The following is a 20,802-nucleotide window of genomic DNA, read 5'->3' as shown; positions in this document are numbered from 1 at the left end:
TTGGGGTTACCTGAAGTCGCAAGTGTATCGTGATCGTCCGACATCTCTAGAGATGGTAAAAGACAACATACGATTCCAATGCCTCACCATAACTCCGGACATGCTTTACAGTGCTGTTCAAAACATTATTCCTCGACTACAGCTATTGTTGAGGAATGATGGTGGACAAATTGAGCATATCCTGTAAAGAACATCATCTTTCCTTTGTCTTACTTTGTTATGCTAATTATTGCTATTCTGATTAGATGAAGCGCCATCTGTCGGACATTTTTTGAACGTTTGTATTTTTTTGGTTCTTATAAAACCCCATGTCATTCCAAGCATGTGTGTCAATTTGTACCTCTCCATCTACATTATTCCGTGATTTATTCAGTTTTCAAATTTATACCGACTTTTTGATCACCCAGTATTGTGGAAATGGAAACTACTGTTGATGTGCGGTTTTCACATAATGGATTAGTTAGACAGGGACTCGTATTGTTAGCCAATCAACAGATTGTAATAATACTTCGAAAGTGTAATTTCTTAACAAACATACACTTTATTTAAATGGGACAACGCCTGTTGACATTAATAAACTAAAAGTAGAGTAAATTAGAGTTTCAGTGGTGGGTGATGCATGATTATAGTGCGCGTCGTTTTCGAGGTATCGTAATTTCAAAAGTTCCAATACCGACACTTGTGCAGTACTTGTGGTGGCACACACAACACCAACGCAAGTGCATACAGTAGTTAGCAGAGTCTGACCAGCAACGAGACATCTGGCTGTCATAAGTTGTGCTCAAAATTACCTCTGGCGGAGGAAATACACGCCTCCAGTCTGGTATGGAATGACTGCTGCACAAGTGCTAGAATTTCGGAGGAGAGTTCTGAGCAGGTTGCAGTAATACATCGTTGTATATCATCGGCTGTAATTGGCATGTCCTTGCAGACAGCGTCTTTCAGTTTTCCCTACAGAAAAATGTCTACAGGCGGCAGATCCGGGGAATGGTCTGGCGAAGGTACAGGTCCTCTGCGACGAATTCAACGATTTGGAAATAATTCGTAAAGGTATGCTCTAATGCTTCGTGCACTACGGCCGGACAGCCATCATATTGATTCAACAGGTCCCTCCTAGTCTGCAGTGGAAAGTCTTCTAGAAACCTGGAAGATGCTCTGTTAGGAGACTGCGCTATCTGTGCGCGTTCAGTGTTCCGTCTGCGAAACACGTGCCTATGGGCTTATGGTTCACTACTGCACACCACACGTTTACACTCCGTGGACGCTGACGTTGTACCTGGCGAAGCCAGCGGGGATTGTCAACGGAGGAATAATGCATGTTTCGGTGGTTTACCTGGCCATTATTGGTAAATATGGTTTCATCACTAACCAAGATACATGATATATCTGGAGTATCCTGCTTTAATACCCATGTAGAGAAGTTAACAGGATTCTCAGGATCATTTCCTTCCAGCTGTTGATGGAGAGAGATGTGTGAGGAATGGAACCTGTGTCGATGCACAATGCGTAGGACACTTGCCTGACTCACGCCACTTCCTCGTGCGATTGTGCGGGAGCTAACGTGCGGATCAACTGCAACAGCAGCGAGAACATTGATTTCCCCATCTTCTGTCTTCTGTTGCTTTGTCTACGTGTTACACTACAACTTTCACGTAACTGGTTGAAGAGACTGATAAATAACTCAAGAGATCGTTGACGAATTTACTGCCCTCCAGGAAAGTTCTCACGCTCAGATTATTCTTGGAACCCAGAGCTGGCTGAAATCCGAAGTATAAAATCTCTGAAACATTAGCGAGAGGTGAAACTTATATCGGAATGAGAGATTAGAGACCGTAGGAGCGGGAGCGTTCATTGCGGTAGTTGAAAATATTGTCTCTATTGAGGTCAAAGTTGAGTGTAACAGAGAAGTTATCTGGCCACGTGCGATAGGTGCAGGTGAAACTAATTTAATGGCTGGATGTTTTTACCACCACCCGATTCCTCTGTCACAGTTCTAGAGTAATTTGAAGAAAGTCTACAATCACTAGTGTGGAAATACCCGCATCATGCAGTACTAGTTGGAGGGATTTAACCTATCGTGTATGGACGGGAACATCTGTGCGAAATACTTTTGAACACGATTTCTGAAAATTGTCTTAAGTAGGTACCTCGGAAGCCCATAATCAGTGGAAATGTCTTAGAACCTGTAGCTACAAATAGGCCATACCTTATCGACAATGACTGTATAGAAACAGGGATTAGCGATCATAATATCACTAAAGCAACTGTGCTTACGGAAGTCAGACAAAAAGCCTACGAGAGTGTTTCTGTTAGACAGAAAGATAAGCAGTTGTTGGCATCTCACTTAGTGAGTTAACATCACTTAGTTTCGGTAAGATGGACTTAGAGGAATTATGGGCAATGTTCAAACTGATTCTAAATCGTGGTCTGGAGATTTATGATCCTTGTAAGCTTATACAAGATTTATGATCCTAGTACGCTTATACAAGATCGAAAAACACCACTACAAATTAACAACGAAATTCGTAAGATGCTGAGGAATCAGAGGCTGTTGCACACTCAGAGACGCTGAGGAATCAGAGGCTGTTGCACTATCGGTTCAAAAGAGAACGCACAAATGATGACAGGCAATGGTTAGTGCAGATTTGTGTGCCTTTGGAAAGATCTATGGGTGAAGCTTACAACAACTATCACAATCACACCTTGAGAGATTGCAGGGCACTTTAACTTCTGATTCGGTGTTATGCCACTTCATGTTCTTGCGGAATATGATTTTTACTGCGATTTGACTTCATACATTCTGATGAAATGGCGGGCAGCAGTTAATGGTCTTGTTTGCATGCTCTACGGAAGGAATGATGGTAAGATTTACCTGCATGCAAAGGAGTAGGGTGCCGATTTAAACGACTGCAGTAAAAGCTGCGGCGGTGGTGGACCCAGCAAAGCGCGTTTTTTCTGCGGAACCTGTGGAGACATTTCCGGATGGCCGAGTTCCGCAGTATGATTGTGAAGACACATTTAGTTGGAGCCGAACGGGAGGCAGGCGCTTCCAGGTGTACAGACTAGCGAAGAGAAGTCGCCGCTGCACTGGCCAGCGCAATGGAGACCGGCAGTAAAGCAGAAGAAGGGCCCTTGTTAGGGAGGAAGCTGACAAAAGAACTGGGAAGGTTCTGCGAATTTCCGTGGGACAGGGCGACTGGCGCCATGACGTCCAGATTCGATTTGAAAACAAATTCGTGAAAGAACGAGGCTTTTAGCGTGTTTATCGCCATTCTTTGGAAACTTTGAAATGGACGCAACAGGGGAGACAAAAAGCTTTTTATGGAGGGCTGTGCTTCCATCCTGAGCATTCTGTTAGCAAAAGACACGGCAAACACGCGGGAAAGAGGCTGCTAAGCTGAATCTTTTTTTCCTTTTTCTCGCTATTAACTTTAAAGACTCCGATTGGTCAAATCTGTGTTAGCAGAGCAAAGGCCTCTCTCCCAGCTAATAATGCTCGCTAGTAAAGAACTGCGGGTCTCTACCAAAACGGTCAGACTTGTGGCCTTTGCTAGTGTGCCACTTAGAGCCTGTCTCCTTCTGAACCATCAGAGGTACTGCTTATCAAGCTCACAACGAGTGAAGTGCGGGCGTACTTATTTGTCTTGATTCGGCTGTCTAAACATTTGACATATTCCGCCACGCACAGTCGTGGTACGGAGTCAGATGGGTTTGGCAGACCAGAAAACATATCCACCTGCTCACTGGAATCCATCGGGGTTTCAGAGGCTGATAGGAAAGTACCTGTGTTCCGAATTAACCGAACGCGAGACCGCTGCTGTCGCGTAGGGCTCTAATATATGTTTCTCAGCACTCTGTTCTTTCAAACCATATTTTTCTTTTTTGAATTGTAGAGTATAGACGCATGGTGGTGGCGTAGCTTTGTGCCATAACCCGGATTCACGTGTATGAAGTCGGATAAAGCGATTAGTGTTCTGGTTAGTGTCGTGTGTCTGTCCCCAGGTGATCACTTTGTACACCATAGACCCCATGTCAGTGAAAGCGTTAGTGAAATAAAAAAAAATTTGTAATGTTTCTTTCGTCATTTTTATTCTCTTGTAATGTTAAGAATGAATAAATCTAGTGTCATTTTGATCACAACTTTTCCCTGAGCTCTGATGAACAGTTCCTTCCCATTTTATTATTACAGTCTAGATTAGAAACGTAAGTAGAAGCTTTTCATTTGGCGTCTCCTGCCAGGATCTCTTACATTATAAACGACAGTCTTTTAACCTTGGCAAAAGATCTTGCAGAGAACCCGACAAAATCCTGGTCTAAGCCTTCCATTGAGTCTCTTGTTGACCAGTCTAGTGTGGCAGTCGAAGACAGCAAAACGAAAGCCCAAGTTTTAAATTTCACGGTCAAGAAATTGTTCACACAGGAGAGTCGTACAAACATACAGTCATTTGACCATCGGATGGACTTCCATATGCACGACATAGTAATGCGCATCCCTGGCACAGAGAAACAACTGAAAGATTAGTAAGCAAATAAGTGACCAGGTCCAGATGGAATAACAATTCGGTTTTACTTTACGGCCTTGGCACCTTACCTAGCTTGCGTTTGTCGTGACTCTCTCGCCCGCCACAAAGTCACAAGCGGCTGGAAAATGGCGCAGGTCACACCTGTATATAATAAGGGTAAGAGGACTCACCCAAAAAACTACAGACCAGTATCCCTAACTTCGGTTTGCAGCAGAATCCTTCAACACACTCTCAGTTGGAACATAATTAACTTTCTTGAGACTGAGTAGCTTATGTCCACGAATCAGCAAGGTATTAGAAAGCATCACTCGTGCGAATCTCAGCTTGCCCTTTTCTCACATGATACACTGAGAACTACGACTGAAGTGCAACAGGCAGATTCCATATTTCTAGACCTCCAGAAAGCATTTGGCACGATGCCCCACTGCAGGCTGTTAACGAAGGCACGAGTATATGGAACAGTTCCACAGACATACGAGAGTAGCTGGAAGACTTGTTAAGTAATAGATACCAGTATGTTGTCCACGACGGCGAATGTTCATCAGAGACACGGACATAGTGAGGAGTGCGCCAGGGAAGTGTGACAGGACCTCTTTTATTCTTTGCATACATAAATGATCCGGCGGACAGGGTGGGCAGCAATCTGCGGCTACTTGTTGTTGATGCCGTGGTGTGCGGCAAAATGTCGAAGTTGAATGACTGTAGGAGGAAACAAGATAAACTAAACTAAACTCCATGCGAATAGGTCTCGGACGGCCGAACGGTAGCGACCGGCCGCCGTGTCATCCTCATTCCACAGGCATCACTGGATGAGGATATGGAGAGACATGTGGTCAGCAGGCCGCTACCTCTCAACCAAGTAGCTCCTCAGTTTACCACACAAGGGCTGAATGCACCCCGCGTGCCAACAGCGCCCAACAGACTGAATGGTCACCCATACAGTGCTAGCCTAGACCGAAAGCGCTTAACTTCGGTGATCTGAAAGGAATCGGTGTTACCACTGCTGCAGCGCCGTTGGCAGGATCCAAGATGACTTAGACAAACTTTCTAGTTGGTGTCATGAATCTCAGCCAGTTCTAATCGTGGAAATATGTATGTTAACGTCGATGAATACGAATAACAAAGCTGTAATGTTCGCTCACACTGTTACTAGTATCCTGCTTGGCACATTCAAGTCGTTTAAATATCTGGGCGCAACTTTTTGCTAAGTGGTATGAGATGGAGCGAGGATGTGAGGACTGCGGGAGAGAAGGCGAATGGTCGACTTTGATTTATTGGGAGAATTTTAGGAAAGGGTGGTTCACCAGTGTTGGAGACACCGCACTTAGGACACTTGTCTGACCTCTTTTCGAGTATTTCTCGAGTGTTTTGGATACGTACCTTGTCGGATGGAAGGGAGACATCGATGCAATTAAGAAGGGCGCTGATAGATTTTTTACCGGTATGTTCGAACAACACGTAAGTGTTACAGAGATGCTTCGGGAACTCAAATGGGAATCCCTGGAGGGAAGGCGAAGTGAAACACTATTCAGAAAATTTAGAGAACCGGCATTTGAAGCTGACTGCCGAAAGATTCTACTGCCGCCAGTATACACTACACATGAGGACCAAGAACATAAGATTCGAGAAACTAGGGCTCATACAAAGGCATATAGACATCCGTTTGGCCTTGACTCTAATTGCGAGTGGAACAGGAAAGTAAATGACTAGTGGTGGTATGGGGTACACTCCGCCATGCTCTGTACGGTGGGTTCAGGAATATCTAAGTAGATATAGACGAAGGATGTAAGTATACATAACAACATCGTGCCTAGCAACTGCGCAGTTTGAATGGCACAAGCAAGTCTCTGTGTGGAAATTTTTCAAAAAAAAAAAAAAAAGTGGGGGTTCAAATAGGGCTCCAACCTGCGACCGTAGCGGTCGCGCTGTTCCAGGCTGTAGCACCTAGAACCGCTCGGGCACCCCGGCCAGCAGGAAATTTTTCAGAATACGATATCTCGTAAGCGATTCGCACAAGAATCCTGCAACAAACACCACTGACATTCTAACTAACACTACTTTTAGTTTTGTGATGTCAGTAGCCGGTATTCCATTTAAAAAGTCCTTGTTCATACAAAATATGCGTTCTAAGTATTGATACTATCCGTCTATTGGCCAACAATACGAGCTCCTGACTATCAATCCATTCTGTGAAAACCGCACGTCAATAGCAGTTACAGTTTCCGCAATATCTTCGGTTCAAGTCACACAGTACAGTATCTTGAAAGGCGTCGTTGAAGACTGCCAGTTTCTCTGGACAGTACATGCCAAAAGGCTCCACGCCCCTTGTGTTGTCAAATTCTTGAGTTATCCTCAATTGGCTCGCCGGTTTGATATTCCTGGTCAAGGATGACACTTAATGGCTCTTCTTTGTGCCACCCTTAGCGACCAGAGAACATCGAACCACGATTTACTGTCGCTTGACAAATGGACTTCCGCCAGGAAATGTTGATAGGCGTCGTTGACAGTACCTGTCAAAAGGCTCCACGCCCCTTTATCCCCTGTCTTCTGTCGTTTCACCGCTGCCGTCTCGTCACGGTCACGTGCGTGTGGTGAGTTGCTAGCAGATGGATTTCCGCGCGGTGGACCGCTCGGCCATCTCAGGTCATCACCTCCACGAAGGGTCGCACTGGTGCGGCCGGCCATTAGCTCCGGGTGCAAGGGAAAGTGTTTGCTGCGTACCCTTCTTTTCTTGCCGACCGCGCTCCCGAAATGGCCCGGTTGACAGTGTGTCCCGCTGGGAAACCTGCCTGTTTACAACTAGTCCTCCTCCTCGCTGCTCCCGCTGTCTCGTAAGAGTTAAGCCGGTTTGCTTTCTCGTTCTCAACTGCATTCACAGAAATTGTTCATCATAGTTTTGTGATTACAAAATGTCATACATAGTACCACTTAGTATTGTCTTTCACAATTTTTAAGAACAAAAGTGAGACTTAATTTTTTTTTTGCAAATAAAAAAAGTTACATGAATCAACAATATAAAAATAAAAGTTAAATGACTTGACAATATAAAAAGTAAAAGTGAAATGACTCTACAATATAAAAATAAAAATTAAATGAGCTGACAATATAATATCTAAATCCACATCACTAATGTGGTTCTCTTGCGTTTTAAGAAATCAAATGCTACTTATTAATTCACTAAAATAAATAGGATTACGCCTTGTACAAGTACAGGTCAGGGAAGCATAGGGTTCACATGTTATTTACACACACAAACACACACACACATGCACGCCTTTTGTCTATACTACAAACTAACAACCCATAAACATGTATTACTCAAAATTCTACTTCAATCCACTACTAGTTAATCCTACAAGCTACTTCAATCCTACTTCAACACAGTGTTTATACCACTACAACATAGTTCTAATTTGTTCTCTTCTTGACGCTCGCGGCATATGTCTTGTCACATGATAAATATGGAGAAACTTTCCTTAAACATGCATAGTAAAAAGAACAATGGTTATTCGCACGCCAAAACATTTATACGAGTTGACACACCTGATAAGAGACTCACAATTATACATTTATCATACTCGTATGTTTATACATAAAACAGTAAGACAATTTCATCTAAAATTACGTTAGCACAAGAATGAATCACACAGATGACTCTTAGAAGGGTAAAAATATTTTCATCCTACAGGTTGTATTACATTTTCTTACCCATTTTGCTGCAATTTCGTTCCTTCTTTAAGTTACCTTTCGCTTCCAAATCAGTTATTTCTCCTGTTGTGGTTATTCCGGATTCATTCCTCATGAATGGCAAAATTGTGGTCTCCTCTATTCTGTAAAACAGTTTCATCTTAACATATTGAACTTACAACAGACACAACAGATCCGAATCCTCCTTTAGTTTAAATGACAAATGTTTTGCTTCATCCTTATTACATTAAACCAAGCTTTCCTTAGATCCCATAATCAAAATTATTTACTCTTCCTCTACCTTCAACAGAGAAATCTCTTTAGTTCAACTCATATAGGCTGCAGTGCATCTCGCAACAGCAAAAACAGTAAGCTGTAATGCTCACAGCATCAGCAAAACACATAAACGTCACTTCTCTAGGACAAGTATTAACGCAGAATAACTTTTCAGGCTCTGGCTCAACATCAATCAAGACTACAAAAAGGATCCATATTTCTGTTCCATTCTCCATTGGCTGGAAAACTGCTCGTCATTTGACTACCACAATAATAATTCAGGGCCACGTAAATTACACAAACCACAATTCCTCTTTCACCTTGAAGGGAATCAATCCGCTTACGAAATCCACAGATAGCACTTTACGTACTCAGCTGTAAAGAACAAAAAAGACATATATCATCAATATTAACATATTAGCGTTTATTGGGAAGCCATTGGTTAAACAATCGTATTATCGCACCCTGTTTTCAAGATTCCAAACCTACTCATTTCCTTCTCAGAGTTCTCCTATCTTAAAATATTCATACAGCACGCATACTATAGTAAGAGATCCTCATTTATACTGACAGATATAGAATAGTAATAGATAGATAGTAGCACTGAAAGCAGAACATCGGAAACAAGGCTACTAACAGCTGGGGACCTGGGTTTGCCAGACCCAAAATACCCACAGATCGGATATTCCCCTGAGTTTTGCATTAATTCAACACAGATCTAGCTTCTCTCAGGAGCGACTCTTTTCAATTTACACAAAAAGCCATAAACAGCATTTCACTCGTTCACAAAGAAACGTTTTATCTTCACATTTGGACCAACCTAAATCCTAATTGCACAAGAAAAAAAAAACTAAAAACATCACTTCAATCAATCGCATAGAAACATTTTTATAATTATTTTTACCAACATATTATTCAAAATGCATTTATCACAAATGTAAAATAATCAATTGTTTCTCTTCACCGTTTTCTCTACTCCTCACTGTCCTTTCTACTCAATGTATGGTTTTACGTTTAACACATGGTGTAGCCCTTTTGATTTCTTCGATCGAAGAGTTTCATCTTCTATGGCGTTTTCATGGGGAATCTTCCTTATCCGGTATGGGCCGTTAAAAAGATTAAAAAATTTCTTGCAGGCACCTGACCGTTTGTTAGACAGCTTGTGTGATCTGATAAGAACTTTTTGTACTACATGAAACATTGTTTTTCTCACGTTTTTCTTATACGCCTTGACTCTGGCTTCTGCTGCACGCTTGATGTTGCGTAAAGCTAAGTCAACAATTGCGTTCCGGCGTAGTCTCGGCTCTAGTGGCCAAGGCACCACCTCTTTGATTCTGCTCGGGGCTCCTTGTTTTTTAGCACAGTGGTTGGCGGAAGCTGTGTTGACGTATTAGGCAACTCATTAATTATGTTTTGAAATCCTTTTAGGTGTATGTCCCACGATCGGTGATCACGACTGCAGTATAACGTACATAATTTTCCTAATTCGCCCATAATACGATCACTGGGGTACGAGCTGGGGTGAAACAGAGATATATATATAGGTTTAATTCTTATCCTTCGAAGCATCCGCTGTCAGTATTGCGATCTAAATTGTGGTCCATTATCAGAGATAACACTTTTCACACGCCCAACTTCATGCAGAAACTGCTTTGCAAATGCAGTTGCCACTGCCCTTCCTGTTGCTCGCCTCAACGGAGTCAGACACACAAACTTGGAGGTTAGCTCCACCGCTACGAAAACATATGCAAAACCTGCTTTAGATCGTATTAGTGGCCCAAATAGATCCACGGCCGCGAGGTCACAAAGTTTGCTTGGTATTATCGGGTGCAATGATGCAGCATACGTCACTGTGGCCGCATTTGCTCGCTAACAAGGTCCGCACACTCAAAGTACACAACGCATACGCCGTAGCATGTTATTAAAATAGCATGTCTCCTTCAGTTTTTCACAACATTTCTGTGCTCCGAAGTGACCATAACTCAAACGTATGTACCACATAATTTTGTTTACGAGTTCCTCCAGAATCACGAAAACCCATCTGGAGTCGTCCGGGGCTCGTTTCTTGAATAGTATTCTATTGCGCACTAAGTAGTACTGGCGTATTCCTACATTCTCCTTGTCCTCCCACTTCTTCTTTATATCTTTCAATACTGCGTCCTTATCCTGTTCGTCCGCTATACTCCCTAAAGAGGTGGAAACAAAGTTCTCGAACGCTACATTCTGTAAGTATAGGATGCTAAAATTATTTTCACCGAGTTCCCCTTCTTCTGTGTGAACCAAACCTATAGGAATGCGCGATAAAGCGTCAGCAATTACATTTTTCTGTCCCGGAATGTATTCTACAGTGAAATTATATTCTTGTAGGTATAGTGCCCAGCGTCCCAGTCTCCCATGCGTGATTTTTTTGCTCATAAGAAATTGGAGTGCACGATGATCAGTGTAAACCCTGGTGATCCTTCCAAATAAGAAATACCTAAATTTTGAGAATGCCCAAACCATCGCGAGTGCTTCGAGTTCTGTCACGGAATCATTTTTTTCACATCGAGAGAGCACCCTGCTCACAAACGAGATTGTTTTCCAAGTTATAATATCATCATTTCCTTCCGTTTGAAACAGTACCGCACCTAATCCTGACAAGGAACTGTCTGTTATTAAACAGAATTATTGTGTCAGGTCGGGATGCACGAGGATGAGAGCCTCTACCAATGCCTTTTTCAATTTATAAAATTCATCCTGTGCCTCTTGATCCCAGACCCACAAAGCGTTCTTCCCTGTTAGTCAACATAGACGGGGTGTACCAAGTACACTAAAATTTATAAATCGCTTATAAAAATTACACAAGCCTAAGAATGCTCGCAACTGTTTTTTATTTGTCGGCATTGCACACTCCGCTATCACCGCAATTTTCACCGGATCAGGTTGTATTCCATTTGCTGAGACAATATGGCCTAAGAATTTTATCTTCTCTCGTCCGAACTGTGACTTATCTAAGTTGACTGTTACACCTGCCTTCTCAAAAACATCCAGTAGTCTGTTCTGAACGTCATTATGATCCTCCCACGACTTTTCCGCAATTAATATGTCATCCACGTAAATTGTCACTCGCTGTTTCAAATCATCAGGCAAAATGCTATTTAATCCCCTTATAAAAGCAGCTGATGAGACGTTTAGTCTGAACGGGAGACGCCGGAATTGGAAACAATTTCCATAACACAGGAACGCTGTATATAATATGCAAGATGGGTGTACCACGATTTGCCAAAAACTCGAACGGAGGTCGACAGATGATAGTACCTTTACCCCGTGGAAACGTTGTAAGAGTTCCTCAAGGCTCTCAAGCCTGTCCGTTTCCGACATAATAATTGTGTTTATCTGTCTCGAGTCTAGTACCAAACGAACCGAGTTGTCGCGTTTTGGCACGACAAGCAAGGGTGAGTTGTACGGGCTTACTGCCCGCTCAATTATTCCTTGTTCTAACATCTTGTTTATTTCCTTCTCCACTTGGGCTTTATGCGCCACGGGAATAGGATATGATCTAACAGAAAAATTCTGATGGTCACGTACTCTGAATTGGTAAGTAAAACCCTTAATCGACCCCGGAGCCTCAGAAAATACCCGTTCATGATTCCTAAGTAGGCAATACAATTTCACCTTTTCCCTGCCCGTGGTTCTGACACCCGCGATGCTCTTTCTCAGAGCATCAACAAAAACAACCTTTCCCCTGCTCACCAGACGTAGAGCACGACTCACTTACATAGTTCACTAGAGTAGCTCTAGTCTGGGTTGCGACTCGGTTTGAGCTTGAAATTTTAGGCAACTGATTTCTGGCTCGACACGTAATATGCATTCATCAAATACTAAATTAATTGCCTGATCCCCAGCTTGAAATGTCATTACTCCTCCACCCATGTCAATTACTGCATGGTGGGCATTCATGAAGTCATTTCCCAAAATCATTGCCACATTCAGCATTGGGAGCAAAAGAAGTTGTACTCAAACTCTCTTCCCTGGAAGGTAAAATTAAGCCGAGTCTGCCTTCGGATTTCTACGCTCTTACCGTAGATTGCGCCCTTCACCTTTATTCCTCGCACTTGAAAAACGGGCCTAGTCCCAGTCCCTTCGCATTTTTGAAATGCTGCCTCGCTCACTATGGAGAAAGGGCTTCCAGTGTCAATGACACACTTAAAACATATTTCGTTTACTGCATCTGTCACGACTGGAATTATTCCCGAAATTTTAGCACTCGTAGTTTCTTGTAACAAATCCTCTCTAATATCTTCCCTCTCTATATACCGTATGCACTCATTTCCCATGTCGCTCATTTGTTCCGATTGGACGCCTTCTACGCTGATCGTTTGTCATTGCCGGTTTTGTTCATTTCCATTTGCTGGATTATGTCTAGGGTTAGCCGGCCGAGTTTCAACATCATGAGGTGCTCCGCCTACAGTCCTATCCCCACCGTGTTCACTGTAGTATCGTTTCTGGTTGCCGTAACTGTTGCGTTCACGATACTGTCCACGTCCTCGACCATTTCCGTTGTTCCACCTGTGTTCGCGACTGGTACCCCAGTTTCTATACGGCCGGTCCCGATTATTGTTCCATTCGCGTCGCGACGACCAGTCACGCCGTTAATTAGTACTACGGCCACGACTGCGATCGCGCTGCTGTGCCCCGTAATAACTTCGTGCCTGATTAGGCGGGAATTCTCCTGTATTGTATTCCAACTCTTGGAGAAGAGTCTTAAATGTTTCCACGTCCTCTTTGCATCGTCCCGCAAGAATGACGTGGCGCAAGTGCATCGGCAATTTGGTGATGCATATCCTAATTAGTTCCGCAGGCCCGTATGTGTCGTATAAAAATTGATCTGCCTGCAGCATGTGGTCGAATAGGTGTGCTGAGCTGCCGAAACCAGACTGGTTCAAATTTGGCAGCATAATTACGCCAAGCTTGACCCTATCTTGTGCCGCTTCCGACCAATAGGCGGACAGAAAGGCTTGTCGAAAATCCCGAGTTGAGTTGCAGTGACGCGCTGCCGACCTCGTGCGAATCGCCGGTTCGCCTTCCAAATAGCCACACATATATTCTATCTTATGTGAATCTGCCCCGTCGGGGGGAAGGCAGAATTCAAATTGCTCGAGCCATGCTCGTGGAAGTATTCCTTTTTGCGAATTTCGAAATATCTCAAACTTTCTCACTGTAAGGAATTGTTTGAAATCAAATCCCCGCATTTCCTCCCGGCGAGGCCCTTCAATGTTTCTATTTTTCTCATGTCTGCCCCTCAAAATACGTTCTTCCCTGTCGTCAAAATCTCCCTCGTGGCCGGAGTCCCTCTCTGCACTGTGTGTATGGCTTCTTTTAGTGCTATTGGCGAGTTCGGAATCACACCCAATGTTGCTTTCCAGATGCCCCACGCTTTCTTGTAATTCGCCTGTTACGGCTTTGTGCAGCCTGTTCACTTCGAAGTGTCCCTTCTGAAATCTAAGAAGCGAACGCACTTCTTCAGTCTCTATGACTGCTGGGGGGGTAGTATTGTTATCGCTCTCCATCACCTTCATCGTGTCTACAATGTCCGCTAATGCCGCAATCTTATCCTGTATTTGTCTGTTGTCCTCCGCCCCAATCTGCTTCAATTGATCTACTTGCTGTTCGAGTGCGTGAATCGTTTGACTGTTGTCTGCTACTGTGTTGCTAACGGACGCGGGACAATGTGTTTCTGCCTCCTGGACCCTCGAGAGTATCTGCTGGTGTTCCCTTTGGCATTCTTCTCTCAGCGCTTGGAAATTCCTAAGTAGCTGTTCCTCGCTCTCTTTGGATTCTGCATCGCTACTCCGCTTGCCCTGTTCTAAGGCTTGCAGACAGTCATCGATTTGTTCAAATGTACGGCAAAATTCTTTCAAAACATCGCTATTTAATTCATTTTCCAGATTGTTTATTCATTGTGAGATATCATCGGACACTCTCTGCATCGACTTGTCGACTTTATTTGTCTGCTGGATTAGTTTTTCGCCTATTTGTTCACCTAGCTCGCGGATCGATTTTTCAGATTTCTGCGTCATTTGTTCACCTAGCACTCGAATAGATTTTTCAGATTTCTGCGTCATTTGTTCGCCTAGCTCTCAGTTCGATTTTTCAGATGATTCTTTTTGTCCTCAGAACGATTTTTCTGATTTCTCTACATTTTCTTTATTTTGTTGCAACAAGGCTTTCATGAGTTCTGCCAAATCAATTAGGTTAGTAGGAGGCAAATTAATTTCTGGCTCTGCTGTGAGCCCATTCGTCCTGTATTACATTTCGTCTGAAGTATTCCCCATTGCATTTTCGAAACCATCCGACGCATCAATATTCGAAATCAAATTATCCCCTTGGTCCATGTTGCTTAAGTTGTTGGACCGCCTACTTTTAGCTTGGTTACGTGTCTGCATTAGTTCAATTTATACCCGGTACACAACACACTAATCACAATAAATGTATCCCTCAAAAATTGCGACAGTTACACGAAAGGTACCCAACCTAGTACGCACTTCTTCACACGCGAAACAAATTTTTATCTTTGATCGAAGCAGTGCAATTTACAAGCGAGAAAAAAAAACACACACATATAAAACACACAAATATAGAAAACAAAAGAACAAGGCAAACAATGCCGTTCAACAACCCCGTGACTGATTTGAAAGTCTGCTCAGAAACAACGCAGAAGTTGTTTGAGTGCTGCAGGGGGGAAAAAATTGAGATTATGCAACGCTCGCAATCTAACATTTCAGAGATTCCAGAGACCAGCGGAATCACAGAACAGGGTCGCCATGTGTAATGTTGTTGCATTATTTTGAGGTGTAAGCGGTGCCAACATTCAAGGCCATAAAAGTTGGTTAAAAGCTGTGAGCTGCCTGGGGAAGTTAACCTTGCATTACTGAGCAACTGTTTCACCAGGTATCCAGTCTAGCTTACCAAATTCCCAACCAGACTAACATTAATTATAATCTTTTAATCGTCATACGATAACTGGTGATATATATATATAAAGAGAATTTAAATAAAAAGAAATAAATCAGTTTATATTTGGAATTTTATTTTAACATTGATCATTGAAATTTCAGCATATTAAGCTTGATTCATAACTAAACTGGTGCCTTATTTAGGACTGTAAAATGTGAGTCTGTAATCTTACAGAGCACATCAAATATGGAGCCAAGATTGGGAGCCTGCATACAACACTGCATTCATAAAATAACACACGAAGAACGTTGAAACATATGCAAGAGGAAATTAACCACTACCAACCGATTCAATTTTCACCCAAAGAAGTTATGTTCATAGCGCAATCCTGTCCGTCATGTAATTACCACACACTGGTATACTAAATTCATACTAACTCTCTGTGAAACCGTCCCGAAAAGAATAGCTGAAGGCTACTTTGATGATTACACCACATGCTTCACGTGGTCAACTTGGTTTACACAGAGTGTAACTCGACAGTAATTTTGATGATTAAAATAAATTAGATCGAAAAGCAGTTTACAAAAGGAAAACCTCGAACTGGTTACTAACGTCTTACTATTAACCTGATAGGTCAAACAATTGTATAAGCACGTGGTACTGGTCTCACAAAGTACACCCCACGTGGGTTGAACATAAAGAAAAGTAGGTATATTGAAAAATATTGTCAAGACTAGACGTTATAATCTCACGCACATTTGCATTTAAGATTGATGATCTTAGTTAGAGTTACTGATCAACACGTGGTTCCACTTTACTCACAAAGTAGTGACAAAGCAACTACTGGAAGATATTCCGAACTTCACACTCGAAATACACTGCGTTGCAATTTAAGATAACATAAGATATTGTAGAGCTAAACCTGAAATAAAGGCGATTAAATTTTCAGTTAGGCTGAACTTAAGAAATCCATTGTTTGCCGGAGATCTTACAACTTCAGACGCTCGCCGCAGACAGACTGACCTGGGCCACTACCGAGCGTGCTTAACAGATACAAACGGAAGTGACCAGAGAGGCAGCTTCCTATACCAACATGACAAGGGACGGACAGATTATACTAAGAATAGAAACCTCTCTGCTTTTAGAAAGCGTAGCTACCTGTTCTGACGTTGGTCCTACTGTCCTCTTGCAGACAGGCTTGTCTGCTACCATCAAGCATGCAACTAGAAATACATTTGCTCATTCATCCTCTCACACAGAAGGGAAGGGGAATGACAGTATCTTATCATATACAGTATATAAAAGAAAGCGGATGTAGGTTCCGTATGAGACTGTGTGACATGAATTACATATGTACTGTTTAGTAGTGTGACAGATCGTTCTTGTTTATGTGTAAAAGTAACACGTTTCACTGCTCAGTCTCCTCCCAGATAGTTAGAAACACCACAGTAAATTTAGAAGAGGAATTTATGCCGTAAATGACAACAGATTTAAGAAATTAACATGAAAGGAATCCAACAGAGACCTTTCAGTACCTCTTCATCAGAACGGGACTTCGTTCCTGCCATTGCATCTTTGAGTGGTCCAAACATATGTAAATCACTTGGGGCAGGGATTGGTGAGTGTGGTGGATAAGGAAGACACTCAAAATGCAGGTCTGTGATTGTTGCCTTTTTCGCCCCAAAAAAGAGTCAGCATAACCTTTCCTGTTGATGGTTCTGTTCGAAACATCTTTGGTTTTGGTGATGAGGAATGGCGCCATTCCTTGCTCGCTCTCCTCGTTTCCGGTTGGTGGAAGTGAACCCAGGTTTCGTCCCCAGTAACGATTCTTGCAAGGAAGCCATCACCTTCTCGTTCAAAGCGCCGAAGAAGTTCTTCACAAGCATCAACACTTCATTCTCTCATTTCAGCTGACGTGGCACCCATCTCGCACACACTTTGTGAAAGTGGGGCACATCATGCACAATGTGGTGTGCTGACCCATGACTAATCTGTCAATGCCGTTCAGTGTCACTTGGCGCTTTTCCATCACAATAGCTTCAACTGCTGCAATGTTCCGTGGAGTCACAACTCGTTTTGCCTTACCTGGACGAGGAGCATCTTCCACTGAAGTCACACCATTTGCGAACTTTGTACTCCATTCGTAGACTTGCTGCTGTGACAAACATGCATCGCCGTACTGAACCTTCATTCGTCGATGAATTTCAATACGTTTCACACCTTCACCACGCAAAAACCGAATAAAAGAACGCTTTCTTGCCTGGGGCAAGTCGCAAGTGGGGCGGCCATCTTTATACTGACACTTCGACGGTATGTGCGCATCTGCACTATGCTGCCACCTACAGGACTTTCTGCACGCTGTTTGTATCACGCTTACCAACTTACGGGTTAACGGCGCGAAATTTCGATTTGTTATTACAAATTTAGGGTTTTCATTTGACTCATCCTCGTATTATATGCAGCCAGTACATTTGTGAAACTAAAATAGAAAATCCTGGTAACCTGAAAACTAGTGTGAATAATGTATCGAATCCCAGTTCCATATCATTTCGCCCCCTCCGTTACCCCATCCTTCCCTCGGCGACCACACTATTTCCAGTTCGATCAGCTACAGAGCACTCGCCGCTTAGTGATACGCATTTGTGAGCGAGGCTGAAACTGCTGTGTGCCTACAGTGGTGGCTACGTACCAGGAGCCGGTGGCGCTGTGGGTGGGGAACATGTACGGACCCAGCGCGATTGCTGCCGGCGCAGCACTGGGGGTTCTGCACACCATCCTCGCGGACACGAGCGCGATGGCGGACGCCGTGCCCGCTGACGTGGTCGCCAACGCAACCGTCGCCTGCGCCTGGGACACCTGGTGAGTTCTTCATATGTTGAGGCCGCAATGGCCATGAGCTGCTGAAGGGAATCGATTGCGTGTGTGACTCCTAAGGGACCAAACTGGTGAGGCCATCAGTCAGAGTCGATTGCCTTGAAGCACGTGGGCACTACTATTGACATCTACTCCTTGAGTGCAAGGTCGCAAGTTCAGTCTTTAGTAAGTCTCACTCGAAAATACTGTGTTAACAATTTTGATAGGGAAAATATAAACTTTTAATGACTCACCACGTGCATCAGGAGTGACGGTAGAAAAGAATGTGCCGCAGGTACAGACATCAAACTTATATGGTATATATGTAGTAGACTTCATAAAATGAATATCGTCAACACTCAAGACATGTTCAGAACAAAACATTGTCTAGCACCACGAACATCTAATGAAAAATGGCGCGTCACAGTGATCACAAGGGTTCGCACCATCAAGACTGAAGGCGAACTCCTTGGGAGATACAAATCGCGCGGAACGTTCAGCTACGTATCCGCTCCTAAAGAATGCCTACAGAATCATATTGGTGTAACGGGATGATGAAAACTGTTGGAATGTGACGGCATGTAACCGAATGTGAAACAGTCTGTCGTGGAGCCCACCGTGAAACTCGCTATAGTTTAAGGTGTAGCTGCAGATCGTGCCATAATATGTTTTATATTCACGGAAAAACGAACATCCAGAAGCTGAATTTGTCTAGTGGTTTCATATGGTATGGATTGCAATATCACGCAGTGTTCAGGACGGATAATTTGCTCTAAAGGAGTACAATTTTTATGTGCGTACCAGCAACAAAACAAAAGCAACTTATTTTGACCAGCTATTGTCCAAAAGCAGTGCTCAAACCATAGTTGTACTTTTACGCCCATTTTCCCACTCTTGCTTCCTGTGAGTTAAATATTCCCTACTGCCTTTGTAAGATCAGGCGCACGAGAAACAATTCCAGGAGGCACAGCACCTCGCAGAACAATAGCTTTAGAGCCATTACCACCCAGATTAACAGTCGGCATAATTGTATACGAGTGCGTTAAAGACATTGATGTTGCCTTATCTTGATACAACTCTGTTGGTAGCTCTGGTTTTCAGGGTACCTCTCATATGAATGTCCTCTTCAAATCTCAGTTAAAAACATATTCCCTACTGAACAGTGGAATACGTTTGTTTATCTCATGTACGTTTGTTTATCTCATGTACAGATGTCAACTTGATGCTTTGAAATTTCATCGTCATAAGTCTTCCAATTCCGTAACACTGTTTGAAGTTATGCAACCACCCATTGAAATCACAGTAATCTATGTCGCGCGCAAATTGATGTGCATAACGTAGTAGGTCACCATCATAAAAATCCCGTAAATGGTATCGAGTATCCTTGAAACCTGCGAACACCAGTTTTTGTAGGAAGGGCGCCTAGTCCTGCCTTGTATATCAGCAGTTTTTCTTATGCATTACCACGAACTTATTCATAATTGTTTTTTTACTACAGTCAGTCCCACAAGAAAGTGTACGCTGTTACCTGTATGAAATAAAAGGCACTATCACAAATATATGATTACACGAAAATACATGTTATTACTAATTGCACATTTACCTAATAGTCAATCCTATCGCTACGCTACGTTTAAAATTATGGTCTACACTTTCTTGTGGAACTGACTGTATGCTACGACAGATCTTCCATGTACATAATTATATTTAGTACCCGTTCCTTGGACAATGATTGTCTTTTACTACGTTTCACTGGAGACGGTATTTGTGGCCCCCTGTGCAGCAAGGATGATAAATTACATGCGTCGACAACTCTTTCAGTATCACTTTAAATTGCTAAAAGTGCATTACCATCATTGTGGTCCTCATGTACGTTGTCTTCACAGTCGAGCGTATACGACACTGCACATTCCTCTGGCACATCTTGCAGAAAAGCTAACATTTCATCTGTCACGTCTCCCTCACTCTACAAAATTTCTGGGTTCCTTTCTGACAAAGTATCAGCTTCGGTAACTGATGCTGTAGATATAATGCAATGTTTGCCTTTTTTACGGTTGTCATTGCTCTGCTTTCTATCAAGATCACTAGCACTGTGGCTCTGTTGTTGACTTAGTCGTCGACTGAGTAGTTCAGCTATGATCGGTAGCCTCATGATGCGATCACCACTGCGTACCCCCCAGTCTCGTCCCCTGTTGCCATTAGCAGCCAATATTGTGGTGAACAAAATGTATGAGACAGGCGAAATACCCTCACACTTCAAGAAGAATATAATAATTCCAATCACAAAGAAATCAGGCGTTGACAAATGTGAAAATTACTGAACTATCAGTTTAATAAGTCACGGCTGCAAAATACTAACGCGAATTCTTTACAGACGAATGGAAAAACTGGTAGAAGATCAGTTTGGATTCCGTAGAAATGTTGGAACACGTGAGGCAATACTGACCCTACAACTTATCTTAGAAGAAAGATTAAGGAAAGGCAAACCTAAATTTCTAGCATTTGTAGACTTAGAGAAAGCTTTTGA

At 42.9% G+C, this 20,802-nt stretch overlaps 1 protein-coding gene across 1 annotated transcript in view; it reads left to right on the top strand.

Annotated features, from left to right (window-relative positions):
* Positions 1-20,802, top strand: part of LOC126455447 (fatty acyl-CoA reductase 1-like) — a 232,787-nt gene that overhangs the window by 116,269 nt on the left and 95,716 nt on the right. Inside the window, exon 6 of the mRNA XM_050091198.1 lies at positions 18,098-18,281. Coding sequence (XP_049947155.1) covers positions 18,098-18,281 — 184 coding nt within the window. The remainder of the gene's footprint in view (positions 1-18,097; positions 18,282-20,802) is intronic.

This window comes from Schistocerca serialis, chromosome 2, assembly GCF_023864345.2.
Source record: "Schistocerca serialis cubense isolate TAMUIC-IGC-003099 chromosome 2, iqSchSeri2.2, whole genome shotgun sequence".
NCBI classification, from domain to species: Eukaryota; Metazoa; Arthropoda; class Insecta; order Orthoptera; family Acrididae; genus Schistocerca; species Schistocerca serialis.
This window is presented reverse-complemented; position numbering and strand designations above follow the sequence as displayed.